Source organism: Peromyscus eremicus, chromosome 5 (assembly GCF_949786415.1).
Source record: "Peromyscus eremicus chromosome 5, PerEre_H2_v1, whole genome shotgun sequence".
Classification (NCBI taxonomy): domain Eukaryota; kingdom Metazoa; phylum Chordata; class Mammalia; order Rodentia; family Cricetidae; genus Peromyscus; species Peromyscus eremicus.
Genome location: NC_081420.1, coordinates 35,466,890 through 35,483,952, shown reverse-complemented (window position 1 = coordinate 35,483,952; position 17,063 = coordinate 35,466,890). Strand labels below are relative to the sequence as shown.

Sequence of the window (17,063 nt, the reverse complement as noted above, 5' to 3'; positions counted from 1 at the left end):
GAAAGAGCTGGTCATGAGTTTTCCTGATGGTTGATTTAGAGCAAAATTGTCCATTCTATAACAATTTTATAAGATTTCCTCAGAAACCAAGGAAAAAAGAATTAGTAAAGGAAAATGAACTTGATTTTGTTTTTTACATTTGGACTGACAGGGGAGAATGCAAACTGTAAATTTTTCCTTCCACCCATGCCTGAGGAGATGCTACAGTTTCTGAAACTATGTAGGACACAGTTCAGATTATATCTAAGGCTGACTGTGATACTGAGAATCTGTCCCTATCTTGAGGGTTAAGAGCTGTAGACCCCTTATTGTGCCTGCTCTCTACTGCAGACATATTTTGCAGGATATGTGAAATTCAACCACCATTGGTTTGCAGAGTTCTAAACTGCATAGACAGGGGTTAGGAAGTTCTCATCTCTTTTTGGAGATTTCTACTGAGCTGAAATGCTATGAAACTGAAAACACACTCTGACCTGTTAGAGAAAAACAGGGGAGAGTTTGAGAGCCAAAGAGGGGCTCACAGTGACTGTGTTCATAATGTACTCAGAAATCATAACTTAATCAGGATGATATTACCATAGGAGAAGCTTTCTATGATCCAAGTATTAAAGCAACCATTTGGACTGAGAAAAGGAAAGGAAGTTAAATGGCACAATATTTATTTGAATTCAAACAGGTCTGGGGGCATCAAAATATATTGTAATAATTTCCTTCAAGAAAAAGAATACTAAAAAGAATGAGTTATGCAGATTCATGTTTATATAATATTGAGTGTTGGCTCATTCTGGAATGTACGTATTTCATGTTAATGTAAGTCACTGTAGATACCGAGATGGCAACTGTTCAGCCATTTTTGAGCTGCCTGAGTAAAAAGACTTGGTCAATATGCAATCTTTAGTCTCAGAACCATATAATGTATGTCACAACAACTGAGTTCGAACCAAGACTGTGCTGGAAATCTCAGAGATGATGTTGTCTTTGACTCTTGCAGAATTCAGAAAGTAATCCTTCATCTTTGTACCACTATGAAAATGCTACCAAAGCATATTTGTTCCAGAGCATATTGTCTTTGGTATAGTCAGTTGTATAACTCTGTAAACTGTTATTTGATCATGCTTCCTCTAGAGACATGGCAACATAATGATGAGATCACTTTAGGTTGTATTTGCTAAATTAACTCTGAAATCAGTGGCTTTCAAATGAAAATGACCCTTGTTTTACATACACATGACAATGCTTATAGATATTTTACATTGGTGTATATTAAGAGGGAAAATAGAGGACAATGTTACTAGTATCTAAGAAGCATCAGCTGTTTAATATCTTCCATAGTAAATGTCACCTTCCAGAACATAATTTAATACAACTCAAAATGATCTACTTACTCCCAGCTCCCATCCTGCCATGGACTTCCCTTCTGGACCAGAGGTGAGTGCCCGGGCTCAGCCTAGACCCCATCCCTGGGCACCAGCCACTCTGGGGAAGACCTGCCCAAATTGGCCCCAGCTTCTGGCCATTGGGCAGGTTCCCTTCTAACCCTACCAGGAAGGCTCCCCTTCTTCAAGCCCCCCCGGCAGACCCTGCAATCTCCACGCGCTACTCCTACGCCCATCAGCCACTTCCTGAGACTTAGAGACCAGCCCCCAGCTCCCATCCTGCCCTGGACTTCCTGTCTGGACAAGAGCCCCCATCCTGCCCCGGACTTCCCTTTTGTACAAGAGTGTCCATCCTGCCCCGGACTTCCTGTCTGGACAAGAGCCCCCATCCTGCCCCGGACTTCCCTTCTGGACAAGAGCTCCATCCTGCCCTGGAGTTCCCATCTGGACAAGAGAGCTCTCATCTGGACAAGAGAGAGAGACTTCCTGAATCTATCAGTTCTGTCTGGACCAAGTGCGCTGATAAGACCAAGAATGAACCACAAGGAGATGGGCAGACATCAAGGCAGAAGTACATACAACAAAATGAAGAGCCATACAGCATCACGAGAACCTAGCTCTCTTCCAACATCTAGACCTGAACACCAAATATTGGAAGAAGCAGAAGAAAACAGCCTTATGAATAACATCATGAAGAAGGTAGAGGCTTATATAGAGGAAAAGACAAACAAAAAATGAGAAGAATGCTATAAAAAACTAGAAGAAAGGACAAATAAAGTAGAAAAAAAAACAATAAAGTCCTGGAAAAAAAAACAATAAAGCACTGAAAGAAAATCATGAAAAAGCAATGAAGCAGATGAAGGAAACAGTCCAATATCTGAAAAGGGAAATAGAAAAAATGAAGAAGACACAAACAGAGGGAATGCTGGAAATAGAAAATCTGAGTAAACGATCGAGAACTTCAGATGCAAGTATAACCAACAGAATGCAAGAGCTGGAAGAGAAGATCTCTGGCGTTGAAGATACAGTAGAAGAAATAGATTCATCAGTCAAAGAAAACACTAAAGCCAACAAAGTCATGAACCAAAATGTCCAAGAAATTGGGGACACCATGGAAAGACCAAACCTATGAATAATAGGGATAGAAGAAGGAGAAAAATACCAACTCAAAGGCACAGAAAATATATTCAACAAGATCATAGAAGAAAACTTTCCCAATTTAAAGAAAGAAATGCCTATGAAGATACAGGAAGCCTATAGAACACCAAACAGACTAGACCCCCCAAAAAAGTCCACTCGCCACATAATAATTAAACAACTAAACGTACAGAATAAAGAAAAGAATACTAAGAGCAGCTAAGGAAAAAGGCCAAGTGACTTATAAAGGAAAACACATCAGAATAACACCCGATTTGTCAACAGAGACTTTGAAAGCCAGAAGGACCTAGACAGGTGTAATGCAGACACTAAGAGACCATGGGTGCCAGCCTAGACTAATATACCCAGCAAAACTTTCAATAATCAAAGACAGAGTGAACAAGACATTCCAAGGCAAAGCCAGAATTAAACAATACTTATCCACAAACCCAGGCCTACAGAAAGCACTAGAAGGAAAATTCCAAACTAAGGAAGTCAGATACACCCTTGAAAACACAGGCAATAGATAAAGCCACAGCAGTAAACCCCAAAGAAGATAAGTACACACATGCTACCACCAAAAAACAACAGGAATGAACAATCACTGGTCATTAATATCCCTTAATATCAATGGACTTAATTCACCTATAAAAAGACATAGGCTTACAGAATGGATAGGAAAGCAGGACCCATCTTTCTGCTGCATAGAAGAAACACATCTCCAATTCAAAGATAGACACTACCTAAGAATAAGACTGGGAAAAGACTTTACAATCAAAAGGTCTTAAGAAACAAGCGAGTGTAGCAATCCTGATATCCAGCAAAATAGACTTCAAACTAAAATCAATCAAAATAGATTAAGAAGGGCATTACATTCTCATCACAGGAAAGATCGACCAAGATGAAGTTTCAATTCTGAACATTTATGCCCCAAACACGAGGGCACCCACATATGTAAAAGAAACATTACTAAAGCTTAAACCACATATAAAACCCCACACATTAATAGTGGGAGACTTCAACACCCCACTTTCACCACTGGACAGATCTCCCAAATCGAAACTTAACAGAGAAATAAAAGACTTAATTGATGTCATGACTCAAATGGACTTAATCGATATCTACAGAACATTCCATCCTAACAAAAAAAGAATATACCTTCTTCTCAGCACCCCATGGAACCTGCTCTAAAATCGACCACATACTTGGCCTCAAAGCAAATATATATAATTGAGAATTTAATAGAGAAACCATTTCTGTAGCGATTATTGTCTGTGTTTCAGGTCCCATTTTTTATGGATTTCTTTATAATAAAAAGGATTTTCATATAAAAATAAAAAAGAAAAATGAGTTGGTTCTATTTAGTAAACTCTTATTCTAGTTATACTGTGGTTGTAAACTTTAATTCCAAATATAGTTTTGATCTACATTAAGAAAATGAATGTAAGTATTTTCTCCCATTTTTTAATAAAGGAAAATCAATTAATTTTTAGTTGTTTTAAACTCAGGTGTAGAGAACCTGCTGAAGCAGTTTTATAATTTCATAAGAAATGTGAAGCAACAGCCATGAAAATGCATAGTTTTTAATGTTTAATCATTTCTTTCATGAATTAATGTGCTCTCATTAAATCCACATCCCACATCCTCACTTCAAACTTCCTACTGAATCTGCTCTCTCACTATTTTCTTGCATTTTCATGTCTTCTGATTTGATCCCATGAAATCTCCTTATTACAGTGTGTAGATGTCATGAGTTAAATCATCTACCTGAGCATGGGTAGTCTCTCAGAGCCTTCATCCCTGCAGAAAATTTACTCTCCTCTCTCCTGAAGGGATCACTACAAGTAACAGCTCAGAAAGTTGTACTTCATTAGATCCCTTTTAAGTGATGATGGAGTATTATCCTGGTTTGATCATAAGCAGCTCTTAAGAATATAGAAAGAATTTCTTTAAATAAATGTGTGTAATGGCCCTCACATTTCTCAAAAATATTGTCTTGCTGCATAGTTATCCCACTGGAAGCTGAATATTCTTCGACAACTTGCACTGTGAATGTTCAACAGTAACTAATTTCTGAATAAATAAGTTTACAGCACATAGGAATGTTGCTGATATGAACTGAGAGCTTCCCAAATCATTGAGTATAAAACAAAGCACTTATGGGACAGTTAATTATAATGCTTTTTTTAGCAGAACAATAGCATCAAATTTTCATTTAAGACATATGACATGAAGATTCAAGGGATTTTGACCTGGTTAATAAAAGCGTAAATGACTTTTATCCTGTGGAGTATGCCTCATGCCCTACTATTCATGGTGCTCTTGCTACAGTGAGCATATAATGGCATGCCAGTCAATATAGGAGATCACAGGTTTAATGATACCTGGGTAAACCTGTTGGTAACACTTTCTCCTCTCACATAATGAATCATAACTTTATACAGTATGAATTTTATCCAATAAGAATCAATATTACAAACTAGCACTGATTGGATTTATTCATATCCTCTGACCCATGTATGTGATGTCAGCAGCTTACTGTAAAAGACAAGAAACAAGATTTTTCTAAGAACTTTCCATAAACATAAACTATCAATAGAGGGAGATACCTTAAATTCACATCTGAATATCACAGAGAGACAGAGAGAGAGAGAGACAAGGAGCAACAGAGAGACACAGAAATAGAGACATAGACACACACAGAGACACATACACACAGAACACATACATTCTTGAAATTTAATATTTCAAATCTATTATCCTCGCTTAGACAATGGCAGTAGCAGTCTTTAGGTCATAGATATATGAGATACTATTGCATGATACTAATCTTTTCAGGGAGACATGAAAACACATACACTCACACCAGAGAGAGTGACAATGGTAGACCAAAGTAAAGGTATCATCAAATTCCATATTTGGCAAACCAGTGATCTTATTGTGCTTAAGTGCACTAGTACTAGTAAAAGGTTACAAACAGGAGAAGACATTACAGAAAGAGAGTTAGATCTCCCCAAGCTCAGTCCAGGATGGATGAAACCTCAGGGGAACTAGAAAACTATAACACAACACATACTATGCCAGCAGCTCAAAGTCTGTGTAGCTGATTTTCAGTCAGTCTGATAGGTCTGACACTCTCCTAGTTCGTCCAGCTGCTTCTCTGTCTCCTCCATGGAGCACAGCAGGCCTGGGAGTGTTTTGGTCAACTCAACTTGTCTGGAAGCATCTCCCTGTTGTCTTTCCAGTACATACATTTTGCTATGGAGAATCCTACCAAATGTGATCAATTTCAGGGTCTTCCTGAAGCTGTGGAACTGTTTCCTACCTCACCTAAATGAGGTTCTGAGAAGAAAGAAATTTTTCACACCCTCTTAAGACATTTGGTTTCATGCCCCTTTTATGATTTGTTTTCTTAATAATCTGCTCACCAAGACGGAACAATTTAATTTTAGAGGAAATGGATAAATAAGAGATGTTAGACTTTGTAGAACTCCACACAAAGTATTCTCTATAAGATGATTCTATATAACTTTGACAAAACAATGAGGAAATAATGATTTAAAATGTTAAACACAAGAATACCACAAAAGACTAAGTAGAATCCTGAGATTCTTTTACCAAAAATTAACAGTCACCAAGAAAAACCAATAAGCACAATATTCAAACAAATTATTAAATATGCATTGTTTACAAATTGTTAAAAGAAAAAAGTACATATCAAGTTCAAGACAGAATTTTCAATAACTCTTTAAATCATGATATTCAGCAACCACAGCATTCTATACATATAAAATCACCATGCTAATGTAGAAGACTCTGTGATATTTTTACATTATAAACACAAGGACCTGAATTTGATCCTCAGAAATAATGACACCTGGTATGGTGACATGAACTTGAATCCTAGCACTGGGCAGAAAGACACTCAAAGGTCCCTGGATGTCTGTCCATTCAGTTTATCCTAATTAGTGATGTTTAGTTTAACAAGGTAATTTAAAAAAAAAAAAAAGAATGAGGTTAACTATTTCTGAAAATGATTCCATGGCTATTCACAGGCCAGTATAAGTGCATACATATACTAACAAACACACATATATAAAGATATATAAACACCTTAGAGCACCACATAAAAAAGGGTGTCTGTGTGTGTGTGTGTGTGTGTGTGTGTGTGTGTGTGTACCTATTCAACAAAAGTGCATGGATGTTAACAGTTACAGCCTTAGTCTTATATCAGAACACGAGAAAAAAAACTACTAACCCTAAAGAATGCCCTGAAAATGACCACAGTGATAGTTACTCATTAACTGTCCTGATGGTGAGCAAAGCTGTCTATGTGCAGGGGATCCTTAAACTAAAAATATCAGTTTCTCTAATTTCACCAGAAATTAAGTAAAAAAGAATTAGTAAATGAAAATAACCTTGATTTTCTTCTTTACCTTCTGCCTGAACTGGGAGAAAGTGCAAAATGTAATTTTTTCCTTCCTCCCATGCCTGGGGAGGTCCTATAAATTCTGAAACTATTTAGGACACAGTTAAGATCATATCAAAGTCTGACTGTGATGCTGAGAAATTGTGACTACCTTGAAGTTTATGTGACCCCCACATTGTCCCTGCTCTGATGCAGAAAACCATTTGTAGGATATAAGAAATTTAGATACCATTGATCTGCAGAGTTATACTCTGGGTAGACAGAGGATAGCAACTTCTCATCTTTTTGGATGTTGCTACTGAGTCAAACTGCTACATAACTAATGAATACATTATAATGTGTCAGTGGAAAAAGTGATAGTTTGATAGCCAAAGAGTAGGGCACACTCACTTTGGTTAGAATATAATCAGATATCAGAAATAAACCAGAGGATGGTGATTACTATAGAGAGGTTATGGATGATCCAAATATTTAAGCAATCAAGATGGGCTGTAGGGAACAAAAAATCTGTCCTTGGAATCTAAATGGCACAAGAGTGACTTGAGGTCAAGAAGGTATTAAGGTAAAAAAGTATACTGTGAGAATATCTTTCTTGTATTAAGAATATGAAAGGGGCTGGGCAGTGGTGGCACATGTCTTTAATCCCAGCACAGGGGAGGCAGAGGCAGGTATGAGTTCAAGGCCAGCCTGGGCTACAGAATGAGTAGCCAGTAGTAGTGAGTAGTGTGTCTACAGGAAAGACACAAAGCTACACAGAGAAACCCTGTCTTTAACCCCCCTCCTAAAAAAAAAGAAAACTTAAAAAAAGAGTATGAAAGGAAATGTGTTATGTTGATTTATGTTTATATAATATAGAGGATTACTTCAGGGTGATTTATAGGCAAATGTATGTTGTTGTAAGTAAAGGGAGATGTTAAGATGTAAATTTTAAAGTCATTCGTGGGCCCTCTAAGTAAAAAGATTTTATCAATAAACAGGCTGTAGTCACCAGGCTTCTGTAGTTTATGTCTCAGACCTTAATGGTGCTTGAGGGTGAAGTGAAAGTAGTAGAACCTAGAAGGATGTGGTCCTACCTGACCCTGAAACGTAACTAAGTATCCCCTCAAATTCTTTCTTAAATTTTGAGGGACAGTAAAATTCAAAATTCCAAGATGAGGCAAAGTGATGGTAGATTATAGATAGCTGGAACAGTTTCTCCTGTACATTCTCACATAATCAACTTTCTCCCTTAATAGTTGATAAACATAGGTGTTATTTCATACTCCAGTAGACCTTGTTATAATTTTATTTATATTCTTACAGATTCTCAATATGAATAACATTTTGCATTAACTCAAAACTGTGCACCATTTCTAACTGCTCCATGAAATAGACCTATGCTCCGAATGTCTTTGTAAAACATCTTGGAAAATAATGAACACAGTAGTAAAAGTAAAATTATACAAGGGGTTAATCAGGCCCAGAAAAAGAAATGCCATATATATGTTAATTGAACTTTCAGTGTCAAAGTTGGTTTCTTCTCTAGATATTTTCCATGAAGTACATGCTATCATAACTTTATCCACGCTGTTGCCTCTACTGTTATTTGCACATCAGAAGTAAACAGTCCTATTGCTAAAGAAATTGAATATTTTGATCAGGAAAAATCAAAATTTTGAGCTTCTATGATATAGGGTCTATTACAACTTGGAATACCTTTCATGGTGATCCTGGTCACTATGTAGCAATTTCAGGATAATTGCCAAAATTGCTATAATTCAGTGACATGATACAGCCATCAGCAACATTGATAGAGTGTAGTAAGTAGGAAAACCATGGCACAGCACTTGCCATTGCAACCAACAATTATCGGCTATGTTCTATGTCTCAAGACACATAAAGCAATCAATATGTTATATTTTAAGACAGCAAAAATAAGGTGCCTAAAAATGTTATGATCTGCATTCATAAGTAGACTTTTCATCAATGGGTATGAAGTTCTTGACAAAATGCCTTCTAAACCTTTGTGTTTAGACCTGTTGATTACTGGAACTGTTACTGAGTTTATTGAGATAAATATTTTACAGTGTTAATGGTAGACTTGTGTGGAGATAGGGTAGATTATGGAAACCATTTATCCTCACCAGAAACACTAGGGAACATTGCAGAAGACATGACAGACATATAAGACATTTAACTAGGGAAAAGAATTGGGGAATAAGTCTTTTCTCCTACTTACCTGGCAATGAGTAATGAATGAACAGAGATGGTCTTTCTGATTTGGAGAATGACTTGCATTCTATAGATCTTATGGGGGAAAAGCAGTGTGACACATATTGACATATAACTGTGGTAAATGTAAAGAGGATGTTAACAAACCCCGAGGGAAGAATGTCACTGACCTATAGATGTTGATTCAATCTGGCCCCCAGCTCGGTCTGGCTTTGGGTACAATCTGGTGGTATATATGGGAGGTGGAAAGTTGACTGAAGGCAACACTCAGGTGAAGCAGCTTTCCCGAGTTGAAGATCATACTTTGGTGGATCGTCTCCAAGATGCCGCTTGCTTTGACTTTACCAAGCTCTGGTAAGTAGCTATTGACTGGATACTTCTTAGAGTCTAAGTAATCCTTAGTGTATATTTCACAAAGACTGTTTTTTTTTTTTTAATTTTTATTTTGCAATACAATTCAGTTCTACATATCAGCCACGGATTCCCTTGTTCTCCCCCTCCCGCCCCCCTCACCTTCCCCCAGCCCCCCCCCCCATTCTCAGGGCAATCTGGCTGCGACATCTGTCACCCCATTGATCGCCAGGGTTGATTCGGCTGATCTGGCTGGCTAGGCGGGTGTCCCCTTCCTCCCTCACCACTCCATGTGCGTCCCTCCCGAAGCTGCGAGCTTGGTTGCAGAGGACGATCTTCCCCGAATAGAGGACCAGTCTTCGGTCAAGGGTATAGGAGTAGCTGCGCTAGAACCTCCAAACAAGCTCACAAAGACTGTTTTTAGAGTAGTTATTTTTGTTGTGGTCTGCTCTGAATTTGGGAGGGAACTGATATTTGATCATGCTTAATCTAGAGAGAAGTCAACACAGAGCTGAAAACTTTCTATATTCTAGTTACTTGATTAAGTTTGAGCTCAGGTTTTTCAATAGGAACTTCCTTGAGTTACAGACACACTCAATTCTCAGAGTTATATTGTGTTGACTTTATTAACAGGAGGGTAAAATCGAACATCGTTACTGATACTTAAGAGCCATTAGATGTATAACATCTTCCATTTTAAAAGTCACAGTCTAGAACAAAAGATAATACAACAGAGCTGGGTGGCTGTGGTGCATGCTTTTAAACCCAGCACTCAGAGGCAGAGCCAGACAGATCTCTGCAAGTTCCAGGCTAGCCTTGTCTACAGAGCGAGATCCAGGATAGGCACCAAAACAACTCTAAGAAACCAAGTCTTGAAAAACCAATGATAACAATAATCATAATCATAATCATAATCTTAGAACTCAAAGTGTTCAATTTGCATTATAGAGAAATTATGGTATTTTGAAAACACAATATTAAAGATGTAGTCCAATTGCTTCAAGCACAGAAATAGGAAGTTATAATTAATTTGTGTACCCAGCTTGGATAACTGCTCACATAAATCAATCTGAATAAACTATCAAATCACCCCAGTCTTAAGCGATATGTACAAGGAAAATGAATTAGTTACAATAATAATGTATTTAATAAAATGAAAGACAACATAAATTCTCTAGAATTTCAAATATGTGCAGATAATGACTTGAAGACTGTGGTTCATAGTTAATCAAACTCCATGTGTTTGCACACTTGAGAAACTCTTTTGGAGCAAATGCAAACTGTGAAAAGTCTCCCACATGTCAAACTTTTACTGGAAAAATGTAGCTATCTCTGTATTTTACCAGTTGAAAAAGTGAATGCTCTATTAAGGTACATCAACCCAAAGCACATAGCAGAGGGCCCTCAGAACACATTCCCAGCTTGTTTAACTGTTGTAACCTGATTTATATAGATCACCTCATTGCCATTTCTCTGACAGCAGGGGTATGTATGTTGCTGATGGTGTCAAATCTGCTCCTTTGGGAGCATGTGGCCTCCAAACCAACTGGCTCTGTGTCCACTGAAGACCTGTATTATCGAGTGGTTGATCAGTCTCATAACACATATTTCCTGGCTGCAGATTTATACCATGAATTTGTAAGTAATGTCTTTGCCTCTGGATTCTTTTCTAAAATTACCTTCACATAGCTAATCACTGATTAAATTGGAATGAGTCATGTATCCAATTCCAAATAATTCAATTTATAGGTAATAGAAAAAATCATATAGCAAAATGTATAAAGGGCAAAATATGTTTCATAAAATCTCAAAAAAAATTCAATGATATTTCAAATTTTCCTTTACTAACTTTAACAATAACAACTTTGAACTTCTTAGTTGGAATTTTGATTTCCTGGTCACGTTTCCAGGGGTTCTGTATTCATGAACATTCCTTACTGATTGATCTGAAGATAACTAGTACAGGAGAACTGAAGTTAGTTGGGTGGAGAGAAATAAATTTAGGCAAATTGAAATCATGTAAACAATGAAAAACATAATAAAACAACATAGTTACAGATAAACTCATAAATGCAAACAATTCCAGGTTATCATTTTTAGTGAAATTGAAGGGCTACTTTAGACACAAACTATATTCCCTCTCCTGCAGGGATTTAACTCATCTATCTGGGCCTGTCAGTGAGGAAACAGCAAACAAATGTCCTTTGAATATTGAGAATATGTATTATATATCGCTACATTTATAGGGAATATACATTACCGTTGTTGTTTTCCCATACTAGTTTTCTCATACCTCTCATTCTTCCTCTAATCTTCTAGCTGCACAACATTTCTAAGAACACTTTAACTCTTTTAAATTCGTTGATAGTTAGAATTAAGTGATTTGTATTTTCTTAAGAAATATCTTATGCAAGTACATCCTTTGTATCATTAGCACAGAAACTTTGAATATTTATGTGAATTCTTACTTCACTCTGTGCTATTTCCTTAAAATGCAACTAGAATTTAATGGTTAATTATTGACTGTAATAATATTTGTGAAGCCTACATTTATCATGAACATTTTTATCGTGTTGACACTTGTTGATATTTGAGAACCAAGTTATAAATTAACAGTTCTTATATTAAAAAAAAGTTTGTTCCATTGAAAAACAATTATTTCTATGACACTCATTCTAGAAAAACTGATACTTAAAGATGTAAGTAATTAGAAGTTTGAGTACATCTTAGTGCTTTTTTTTCCAAACAATAACATTAGCAAGTACAATACAAGGGAGCAGTAAAGAGGGGAAGAGATTGAGAGGACAGTTGAGTAGATTGCATGCAGAAGGGAATGAAGGGTAAGCAGATGGTGTTTCCATCATTCTACTGTTTCAATTTTTGTTCTTAAATATCAAAAATGTAGGGTTTATCAAACATACAATGTTAGTTTCTATTCAATTCTGAATCCCCAGTTAACTAAATCATGTAATTTCATCCAGGACATGAAATACTTCAAGAGCAGTTGGTACAAGACCAGAATGCCCAGCCTATGCCACACTGCTTCCATCCACACTCCAGAGTCTCGAGAAGAAGCCCATGAAACAAAAGTAGGTTTCCTCCCTGTTTTTTATGAAAGAAGTTATGCTATACAAAGGTAACTGTGCTGTGTGTGATTACTAAGCCAACAAGAGGTGTGGAAATTTCTGATCCAATAGATCAAAAAAGATGCGGCTGTCAGAGAACAATCACATCATAGAGCTGATAAACTTAGCACTAACTAAAATGCCTGCCAAATCATATTGTCCCAGAACTGTAATTGTCACCATAAAAAACTGTTTTTACCAACTCCTGCTTTTTCCAGGAAAGTTTTGATCTGAACTGGACACTCCTTTTTAATATGTAAACATACATACAGAGTAAATGCAAATCCCTTTGTGCTTGTAATAGAACACTAAAGGATCCTCCTCTGGCATTAAGTTAAAAAACTAAGCAGTATGTCCTTTCTTTTTATTTTTCTAAACTCTCCTGGACCTATTTCATTTCCATCCTAATTTATACAGTCTTCCCTGACTGATCTGCCTTCTTCTACCTACATGTTAACTGTACAAAAGACTCTTCTCTAAACTATATCATGTTCCTCTGGGTGGCTTCTGTTTTGAAGACATCTACATAACTCTGAAGATCTAATGTATATGTGTTATGATCTCTTCACTCTGGCTACTTGTCATAAATATCACTTTTATTTATGTAAAATTAATAAGTATAGCAATTTCACAGACATAATCTATTCTCCAGTCATGCTGGTATTACCAACACAAATAAGTCATATACAAGATATTCTCATGAATAAAGTGTGGTCATTATAAAGAAAAAAAAGAAAAAAATATTTATACAGATTACTATTCTACACAATGGGAATAGCACACTGTTGACACTGAAATATTTAATTTTGAAAAATAGTCTCTGATAGTAGTACTTTTAAGAACACAATGAACTGTGGTTCCAAACAGTACACAGAAGTCATTTCCCTTGCATATTAAGTAAGAATTTACACTAAACTTCTTTCATGTCATGTAAACATTCTTAATGCTTTTGTCTAACGCTACTAGGAATATGTTGGTTATCACCATTGGTGTCTCCATTTATTCATAAATATTTTATTTAGATTATAGTTGAATTACTCTCTATTCTTTGTTTCCATAGACTGTAAAATTCCTTATAAACATCACAGTAAACAGATAACTAAAGAATTTATTTTGTATGACTCTGGCATGTACTAACAATTACAGGCCAAAATTCCATTCTGATTTCTACCCATGCCTGGAATTAAAGCAATTCTTTATAATAATTTTTCTTGTGTATATGTCAATAATTATGCAACTCCTCTAGAATCAAGGGTAGCAGGAATTATGCAGATAAAAGAAAAAACAGGATTTTGGAAAGCATTTTGTCTGAAGTCACCTGTTATAATACTCTACCATAATATAAATATCTTATGTAAGTATATGAGAGACCAATTTGATTCAGTAGTATAGAAATGATTTGAAGCATTAACTCCTAAGATTATTGGCATCAATGTAATATGAGTCATATGTTGGACAACTCCTGAGCCCTGTAAACTTAATTTTCTCATAGGCAGGGCAAGCAATCAAATAGAACAGTTCAAACAACTAGGACAAATGGTAGAACGTAAATGAAAAATAAAATACGATCATTTTGAACAGTCAAAATTATTAAGACCCAATTTGTTTGATTTAGCAAAGTAGAATTCAGTAGCTGAAATTTTATTTTCAGGTAATACTTAAGTATTTTAAAGTCATTAACATACACTACTACTAATAAAAATACACTGTAGTTTGCCTCCCATGTGAAAAAAAAAAACACAAGTATCTATCAACACAGCTGTCTGTCACTTAGTTTAAGGTGATATCTAATGATGTTTTCCTAGACTGAAGACCTTCTGAAAACACTGATCAATATTTCCCATGCCTGGGAAGAACCGCTGAAACACCTGATTTCTGCAGTGCCCACCCTCCCTGGAGCTTCTGATATAATGCTGAAAACAGCCAATGCTGTGAAGGACAAAACCCATGTGCTTCAGGAAGGAATGAAGACCATACTCAGTAGGGTAAGCTGTTTCAATATGTGTCTTTGGTCATCCTGTGTATAGTTTGTGAATTATGTAACTCAACAAGAATTTTGAAATTCCCAAATATGAGGTCAATTAATAAGCACTTAGAACAGTGATCTCTGTAGGAAATAGTTCTGTGACTCATAGTAATTTCGACAGTGGCTGTCCTGGATGGGGTGGACACTACAGCCTAATGTGCAGAAGATCATATAACAGTCACTGCCTGGATTGCCTGCACACAATATGTTAAGTGAAATATACTGCTCATGTTCAAGGATTCAATAGAGTGTATACAATGTAGAATATATTCATCTGAAATGAAGGAAAGGAACAGGACACTCTACCAGAACTAATATGGTATGAAGGACACATCAAGGAAAGTACTGAGAACATGTAAAACTCCCCAAAGTGAAAGTACTGATACTAGCCTTTCATTGTCTTTTAGTTAATTCCATATTTACATTCAAATAGTGCCTCCTGGTTCACTATCTCTCTGCTTGTGTATGGATCTGTCTTATCTGAGATCAGTGGCATGTCAGAAAATACATATGCCTGTCTCCAAATTATGTTTTGGTGTCTAATGCCTTTACCCCAATTTCTAGGACTTCTCATTATAAATTTATAGTCCTCTGTGTTTTACCAAAATTAATTAACAATTTATACAGAACATGCACTGGAAGATGTCTCGTGTCTGTGTCTTCCTTCCATGTGTGAGGACCTGAGTCCAGTTCCAGGATTTGTGTCAAATGGGTGATGTGGTGTCTTCCCTTTGTAGTCCTTAGACTAGTGGCTCAGACTTAAAGAGATTAGCCATGAGTTGCAGGTAAAAGTAAGAACAGATTTCTCAAAAATCAAAGTAGATTTCACTGCAGGAACTTTACCCAAAATTGACCACTGACATCCAAATCATGTCTATTACACAGAGAGAGAGAGAGAGAGAGAGAGAGAGAGAGAGAGAGAGAGAGAGAGAGAGAGAGAGAGAGAGAGACCTATGAGGGGATAATGTGACTAACATCTGTCCATTTGTTGTTTAGAGCCAGAATGAATTTGAAAAAGATGCCTATCCTGTCTGGTCTGGACTGGAAGACTTGCAATCATCTGATGAAGACACTCACCTTTTTGCCTTTTATACCCTGTTCCGCTGCCTGAGAAGGGATACCCATAAGATTGACGCTTTCCTCAAGCTCCTGAGGTGCAGAGAGGTCTTTAAAAATGAGTGTTTTTAAGAATGAGTGCGGACTGCACAACCCTGCAGTGTCCTGCTGACATGAGCCTTTTTGAACAAGAACTGTAGTGCTTTTATTTCCTCTCAGTGCATGCATGGCTATAATGGATCTCTTTTATACAATAAAATCTAATTCTTTAGAAACAACAGATTTAACATGAAATTCTAAGAGTCTTTTGTTTCATTTAATATAATAAGGATCCAGTCTTTTGTGATGTGCATGTAAAAATCTGAACTTTGACAAGTGTGGTTGATATATTGTACACCCCAATAAAACTTATCTGGGAATCAGAGAGCAGAACAGCAACTAGATTAGACATAGGAGCCAGACAGTGGTGGCACAGATGCCTTTAATCCTATCACTTGGGAGGCAGTGATCTGTTTAGCTCTCGGTGAGTTCAAGACCACACTCTGGACAGAACCAGGCATGGTGGCACACACCTTTAATCCCAACATTTGAGATCTAATGCCTTTGCTATCAAGTATTTGGGAAGCACAAATGCCTTTAATCCCAGCACTAGGAAGGAAGTGATGTCTGAGCAGAGAAAGGTATATTTGTCTTTAATCCCAGGAAGTGATGGCAGGAAGCAGAAAGTTATATAAGGCATGAGGACCAGGAACTAGAGGCCTTTTAAGCAGTTCAACTGAGGTCCTCAGTTGTGAGAACTCAGAAGCTTTCAGTCTAAGGATTTGTGGAAACAAGATCAGCTAAAGAGTTGACGAGGTGAGCTTGGTTGTGGCTTGTTCTGTCTCTCCGATCTTTCAGAATTTACCCCAATTTCTGGCACTGGGTTTTTTATTAATAAGACCATTTAGAAAGTCATGTTACAAAATTAATTTAAACATTCAAAAAATGTAGTAAAAAGGAAGAGTTAAACACATCTACGTTTCTCTAGTGCCCATCTGCCACCTTAGTCACTCTAAGGACGACCTTTAAAAGAACCTGAATTTTCCGTTTATGTAGCTCAGAATTTGAGACTATTTTATTACTTTAAAAATGAAAATATAAAACAACGGGCGGTGGTGGTGCACGCCTTTAATCCCAGCATTTGGGAGGCAGAGCCAGGCAGATCTCTGTGAGTTCGAGGCCAGCTTGGGCTACAGAGTGAGATCCAGGATAATCTCCAAAGCTACACAGAGAGACCCTGTCTCAAAAAACCTATATATATAAACAAACAAGTCTTTCCCACATTTATAGACACAGTGCAACAGGCCAGAGGA

General features: G+C 36.8%; 1 protein-coding gene across 2 annotated transcripts; it reads left to right on the top strand.

The window, feature by feature from the left end:
- The first annotated feature begins 1,199 nt into the window (after positions 1-1,199).
- On the top strand, positions 1,200-15,843 carry LOC131910419 (prolactin-3D4-like). 2 transcript variants are annotated; one of them, XM_059262348.1, is made up of 6 exons: positions 1,200-1,214; positions 7,993-8,005; positions 10,985-11,142; positions 12,486-12,593; positions 14,435-14,614; positions 15,652-15,843. In XM_059262348.1, the coding sequence occupies exons 1-6, from the start codon at positions 1,200-1,202 to the stop codon at positions 15,841-15,843; spliced, it is 666 nt and encodes a 221-aa protein (XP_059118331.1). The 2 variants fall into 2 exon arrangements, with proteins under 2 accessions (XP_059118331.1, XP_059118330.1); XM_059262347.1 differs by lacking the exons at positions 1,200-1,214; positions 7,993-8,005 and adding an exon at positions 9,477-9,507.
- The last annotated feature ends 1,220 nt before the right edge of the window (positions 15,844-17,063 follow it).

Excerpts from the sequence above, each read along its gene's own strand:
- LOC131910419 (XM_059262347.1), top strand. The coding sequence starts at position 9,477 with ATGCCGCTTGCTTTGACTTTACCAAGCTCTG. Across the intron at positions 9,508-10,984 it reads TTTGACTTTACCAAGCTCTG|CAGGGGTATGTATGTTGCTG; the intron begins GTAAGTAGCTAT and ends TTTCTCTGACAG. Across the intron at positions 14,615-15,651 it reads TGAAGACCATACTCAGTAGG|AGCCAGAATGAATTTGAAAA; the intron begins GTAAGCTGTTTC and ends TTTGTTGTTTAG.